The following is a 6,415-nucleotide window of genomic DNA, read 5'->3' as shown; positions in this document are numbered from 1 at the left end:
CAAAAGGAACCCAATTTCTCTGATTCCTCTATAACTGCACAAAAAGGAGTAAGGTATGTGAGCTTTACTCAGTCAGATTTCCAAAACCCAAAGTCTGCTTGACTACTTCTCTTTACTTTTTATTTCGAGAAATTGATCAGATTTCATTGAATTGTTATATAGGAGAATTCTTGTACATCTCAACATTGGATAATTCGATCCTCATCTAACTTCTCCTCCTTCTCTCTCAACTGTCATTGAAAGGTTCAACCTTGCTCTCTTTACCTTACTCTTTCAGATTCAATCTTTTTTTGATTCGTACCCATGCAATTGGTATTCTTCTGTGAGTTGGGTTTGTGCTTTTAAGATAGATTGAAGCTTGTGTCTTGCTTATTTTGGGATACAAAGCTGAAAGTTTTAATTATTGTGAAGTATAATTGTCCTGCTTACAATAGAGATTGGAAAGAGGAGAAATTTAATTTTGGTGGATGAACTCTGTTATTCTTATTGTTTATTCTACCTGAATTATCAGGTGGGTTTAATTTGGTTTACTTAACTATGAATAATGGCTATTGGGATGTGAAGCTTTGACAATTGAAGCTTTCTGGGTTTCTTAAAAAATGGTGGGGAAGATCATATTTTCTTTTCTACTTATCAAAATTAAATGACTAAAAGTATGGTTTCAGCTTAGTTCTCTTTGTTACATTATTCTTTTGCTAAATTAACCAAGTATGTTTCCACTTAGAGATGATGAATTTCAGATTCAGCTTCAATCCATAGTCAACTTTTCATAGCTTGAGAAACAATTATGATTTTGGTGGATGAACTCTGTTATTCTTATTGTTTATTCTACCTGAATTATCAGGTGGGTTTAATTTGGTTTACTTAACTATGAATAATGGCTATTGGGATGTGAAGCTTTGACAATTGAAGCTTTCTGGGTTTCTTAAAAAATGGTGGGGAAGATCATATTTTCTTTTCTACTTATCAAAATTAAATGACTAAAAGTATGGTTTCAGCTTAGTTCTCTTTGTTACATTATTCTTTTGCTAAATTAACCAAGTATGTTTCCACTTAGAGATGATGAATTTCAGATTCAGCTTCAATCCATAGTCAACTTTTCATAGCTTGAGAAACAATTATGATCGTGCAGCATGGTTGTTTGTAGTATGCTTTTTTTATCAGTATTTGAGCAACATGTGTGGATATGGTATGTCCATATCAACATATAATGTATGAACAGTTTCACTTCTGTCCTTCTCATCAATGGACTCCTGAATGATAAGGAGTTCAGTTTCTTTGATAAACTCTTTTTTGAACGTTTTGGTTGCTGATTAAGAAGATAGATAAGTGAATTGGTTGGGATTGCATGTAGTTTCTTGTTTACCATGTGTGTGTGTCATGATATCACATTAGTTAACGTTCTGATTGAAATCTTCCTAGGTTCAATAATGCAAGTCTGCAGCCCTCCCCATTATTTGTAGACCTGTCTTAGAAACTCAGTTCATATGGTTTCAGCTTTAGAAAGATTGCTTGTTGAAACAAAGTAGCTCTTTAGATTGTGGTCAACATCTTTGTTTTTTGAGAATCGTGTTAGGTGTTGGACATGGTACTTCATAACAATTGTTTGTTTACTACTAAGCATGTCTTATCTTTAGATGGGAAGCAAGAAATCTACCAATACTGAAACTGAGGGATCTGGAAAACCGATGAACTTGCTGAATGTATCAACTATTTTGTGCTGAACGAAGGGAAAATGCTACCAAATTGGAAGAAGCCCCATTCTAGTTTGATGCTAATCTCTTTGGGGCTCACTCTATTTGTCTTCTTTGAGAAATCCAGAAGTAAAGAGGGTCTAAACAGTGTGATATAAGAACAAATCATGGAGCAAGTATCAGAGAAAAGATTTCCTTTGGATCCAAAAGAGTATAAGTTATATGAAGAAGTGGGTGAAGGTGTTAGTGCTAGTGTGTACAGAGCACTCTACGTACCACTTAATGAGATAGCTGCTATCAAGGTTCTTGATCTGGAAAATGCAATAATGACCTGGTATGTGGACTAATCTCTTTGTAATCCAAAGTTGTTTCTTTATTTTATTCTTTCAAATCCAACATATTGGTGATTTAGTGCTTATATTTGGCTCAACTTGTTCTCTTGGGTCCTCTGTCTTAACATATATGGACATTTATAGATAACATACTTTTTTCCACACATCCACTAAAGTTTGGCTGACTTGAGTAGTTATAGGAAACTTGTATGTAAAGAATTTGTCCCATTACAGTTTGCGCACAATTATGAGGCATTTATAACAGAATTTACCTGAGAAGTCATCTTTAAAGTTTTTGAGTTAGGCATCACTCTTAGATGCATCGGACATTCTATAGTTGTAAGAACATGTCTGCATATGTCATAGCACAGCATTATGCATGTCTTTTCATGTTGAAGGATGTTATGCATTGAGTTTCTTATTGATGTTCTTAGCCCTCATTTGCAGGCTGGGAATATATTGATCAATTCTAATGGGGCAGTCAAGTTAGCTGACTTTGGTGTATCTGCATGCATGTTTGATTCTGGAGATAGACAACGTTCCAGAAATACTTTTGTTGGAACTCATTGCTGGTATATTTATGTTAACATCCTTAAACCTTATATATGTACGTGTGCTAACATTTAAAATCCTATTGCCACTGTTGATTCACTTACGGCATTGAGGTTCTATATTTGTTCAAATGCTCTCTTTTCTTTCAGGATGGCAATAGGAAACCTTCCTGAACATACAGCATATTGATTCTAATATATTTGCTTAAAAGTTATGGTGGCTTCAGTTTTGTCAACATGATTTCTATGAAGGCACTGGAAATCTGTAGCTGCAATACAAGTGCCTTTCATGACTCCTTAACATTCGCCAATATCAGAGTAGTGAATATCTCTTCAAAAGTGAAATTATTTGTAGGATTAATTTCAGTTTACCCCCCTGAGGTTTGGGGGTGTCATCATTTCACCCCCCAAACTCTCAATTTCACTTTTTTACCCCCTGAACTTTCCAATTTCAATCAGTCGTGTCCAATTTCTCCTATTCCGTCAAAATTGGACTTTAACTCTGACTTTTGAGGGGTAAAATGGTCATTTCAAGACAAAAAATAAAAAAAAATAAAAAATTAGTTTTTTTTTTTTATTTATTTTTTTTCTGTTTTTTTGTTTTTTGTTTTTTGTTTTTTGTTTTTTTTTTTATGTTTCTTCGTTTTTTTTTTTTTTTTAAATTTTATTTTATCTTCAACCTATACAGCACAAGTTATAATAGGTTTATAAAAATAAAAAAATACTCTAGGTGGTTAAAAGCCGCTCGATGATCTATGATATTTTTTATATATCTCCGATAAAGTGAAGAATTTTAAGATATATCCCCAATAAAGTGAAGAAATATCTGTAAAAAATAATTTTACACTTTATCTGCAAATAAATATCTGTATATCACCAATAAAGTGAAGAAATATCTGTGTAAAATCATTTTTGGTCTACGATATTTGTGATATATCTCCAATAAAGTGAAGAATTTTATGATATATCCCCAATAAAGTAAAGAACTATCTGTAAAAAATGATTTTACACTTTATCTGTAAATATCTGTATATCCCCAATAAAGTGAAGAAATATCTGTTTAAAATCATTTTTTAAAGATATTTATTTACAGATAAAGTGTAAAATTATTTTTTATAGATATTTCTTCACTTTATTGGGGATATATCCTAAAATTCTTCACTTTATCAGAGCTATATCACAAATATCGTAGACCAGCGAGTGTGTAAAATCATTTTTTACAGATATTTATTTACAGATAAAGTGTAAAATTATTTTTTACAGATATTTCTTCACTTTATTGGGGATATATCCTAAAATTCTTCACTTTATCGGAGATATATCACAAATATCGTAGACCAGCGAGCGCCTTTTAACCACCTAGAGTATTTTTTTTGTTTTTATAAACCTATTATAACTTGTGGTGTATAGGTTGAAGACAAAAAAAAAAAAAAAAAAAAAACTAATTTTTTTATTTTTTTGTCTTGAAATGACCATTTTACCCCTTAAAAGTCAGAGTTAATGTCCAATTTGGACGGAATAGGAGAAATTGGACACGACTGATTGAAATTGGAAAGTTCAGGGGGTAAAAAAGTGAAATTGAGAGTTTGGGGGTGAAATGATGACACCCCCAAACCTCAGGGGGGTAAACTGTAATTAATCCTTATTTGTATGTTGTGTTCTCATGGATGATATTTGCAGGCCAATGTCCAGGATTCTTGCTTCATATGACTAATTCGATGGACGGCTAGTACCAAGAGGATATGCTCTATAAAGTAGTTGCTAGAGTTTATATTGTTGGCTGAATTTTCATGTTATTTAGACCACCTCCTAGTCTTACGATACTCGTTTTCCTTTCTTACTAAGTTTATGAGGTGATGTTTAGATTTTAGATTTTCGTGTATGACTCTCTGATTGTATTATCTTGCAATTGTGAGATCTCAAATTTTCAACTTATCAATGTATCAAAGCTTTCACTTCTTCCCTTCTTCCCTTGGGATGTGAAGAATTTGCATTACAGCTGATTCGCCTAATAGACCTGTTGAATGAACATTTCTCATGTGTGCGTCAAACTATAAGATGCACTTTTCTTTACCAGGCAGAGTAAACTATAGACTTGTTGAATGAACATTTCTCATGTGTGCGTCAAACTATAAGAAATGGAGGTGTTAAAAAATACAGTTGCACAAAGTCTAATGAATGTATCTACTTAGCCTTTAGTTGCAAATTTCAAGTAACTTTAATATATTTTGTGTAATGGTTCCCGTTGAACTATGGTAAGGAAATTAATCTAAATATTCTAGACTTATTTTGTGTAATAGTAAAACATAATATGCATATTGAAGGGTTTAAATTAAATCTTTTATTCGGTCCAAGCAATGGTACAAGGATAATACATGAGAAATTTTTTTATTTGGTATGGTTACATAATCAAAAAACAAAATTATGTATTTTAGTAGCATATCTTAGCATGTATGACTATTTTGGTAATTATACCCAGCCAAAGCACTTTTGTCTTACAACTTACCAAACACCTAGAAATTGCTTTTCGTTCTCACGACACTTTTAAAAACAGTTTACCAAACACCTCAGCTGCTTCTTCTCACAGCAAGTTCGGAAATGCTTCTTATCACAGCACAGCAATCTCAAACTAAGCCGTAGTTGCCCATTCGTCTGTAAGGACCTATCATAGTGCGCTGTGGCGGCGCAATTGGCACATAAATGGCACACTCAAATATGCGTAAGTAGGATACTTGTACCCAGTCACTAGCTGTAACGCAGAGGTAGATTGAGTAGCGATGGGTCGTAGACGAATTAGCATCGCTGCATGCGATAATGCATCACCCCAAGCGGATATAAGGAGATTGGTGTGAATTACCAATGTCCTGACTACCATCGTAGTTGTTTCCACAAGACCATTTGGGTGTGTACATGGAATATGATGTCCAACTTCAGTCCCATTGCAATAACCATCGAAAGTCTTCGATGTAAACACTCTAGCATAATCAAATCCAATTGACTGAATAGGATGATTCGGGGAGTGAGCCCGTTGTCATATGATATGTGCTAGGAGTGTAGTATAAGCAGCATTACAAGTGGTCAATGGCACAACACGTGACCAGCATGTTTGCGAGTCAACCAACATCATGAGATATTTAACCGTTCGCAGGTTGGTTGAATTAATCCACAGATTCCCCATGGATTCTATATAAGAACAGAACGAGTATTTTCATATCCCTTACATAGGTTTCCCTAATGAACAGGATTTGTAAACGAGCGAGAGGCTTTAGAAGCAACCAATGAGGATTTTGGTTGGGCCTGAGCGTCTGAAACGCTATTTGAAGCAAAGTTGGTGATTGCAGCATCACCTACGGCGTCATCACCATGATGTACGCTATCCATGGCATCATGGACAAGGACTATGCCAGCCCTAGGCTGGTGGTGGACGGGGGCGGCTCCAGAGGCAGCGGCGGCGGTCACACTTAGTCCAGGAATCAACTTTTGATTCATGCTTCGTTTCGCTCAAAGGAAAGGATGTCCATGTGAAGTCTTTGGTAGACGGATCATCATATCATGGCCAGGATGACCTATCCTGTCGTGACAAAGCCAATATGTGTCTAAATCCAAAAGATCTTCTCTCATAACTTTATTGGATTTAATAGCTCGAATAGTGACATAGAGTCCACTAGAGAGACACATAAACTTCTCTAAGATGCGCCTTTGTTCGCAATCATTAGAGGTATTGCAAAGGAACTCATTTCCGTTCTCTACATGCCTTTTCGCATGGAATCCGTTGGCTACTCATAGGTGTGATTTGCCCTAGGAGAGTAGAGAGTTTCTGTGACAGTAATAAAGGTGC

General features: G+C 34.8%; 1 protein-coding gene across 2 annotated transcripts; it reads left to right on the top strand.

The window, feature by feature from the left end:
* The first annotated feature begins 789 nt into the window (after positions 1 to 789).
* LOC133718187 (uncharacterized) lies at positions 790 to 4,540 on the top strand. 2 transcript variants are annotated; one of them, XM_062144998.1, is made up of 4 exons: positions 790 to 2,028; positions 2,461 to 2,598; positions 2,728 to 2,857; positions 4,258 to 4,540. In XM_062144998.1, the coding sequence occupies exons 1-3, from the start codon at positions 1,862 to 1,864 to the stop codon at positions 2,765 to 2,767; spliced, it is 345 nt and encodes a 114-aa protein (XP_062000982.1). In that variant the 5' UTR covers positions 790 to 1,861; the 3' UTR covers positions 2,768 to 2,857; positions 4,258 to 4,540. The 2 variants fall into 2 exon arrangements, 1 of the variants encoding a protein (XP_062000982.1); XR_009850135.1 differs by having other exon boundaries at positions 795 to 2,028; positions 2,474 to 2,598.
* The last annotated feature ends 1,875 nt before the right edge of the window (positions 4,541 to 6,415 follow it).

The sequence above is a fragment of the Rosa rugosa genome, chromosome 6, assembly GCF_958449725.1.
Source record: "Rosa rugosa chromosome 6, drRosRugo1.1, whole genome shotgun sequence".
Classification (NCBI taxonomy): Eukaryota; Viridiplantae; Streptophyta; class Magnoliopsida; order Rosales; family Rosaceae; genus Rosa; species Rosa rugosa.
Note: the sequence above shows the minus strand (reverse complement) of the source record. Positions and strands in the feature narration are given on the sequence as shown.

What these genes read in the sequence shown, in the direction of transcription:
- LOC133718187 (XM_062144998.1), top strand. Translation starts at nt 1,862, where the DNA reads ATGGAGCAAGTATCAGAGAAAAGATTTCCTTTGGATCCAAAAGAGTAT. An exon ending in GAAAATGCAATAATGACCTG is followed by an intron (nt 2,029 to 2,460) that starts GTATGTGGACTA and finishes TGATGTTCTTAG; the next exon opens with CCCTCATTTGCAGGCTGGGA. An exon ending in TTTGTTGGAACTCATTGCTG is followed by an intron (nt 2,599 to 2,727) that starts GTATATTTATGT and finishes CTTTTCTTTCAG; the next exon opens with GATGGCAATAGGAAACCTTC.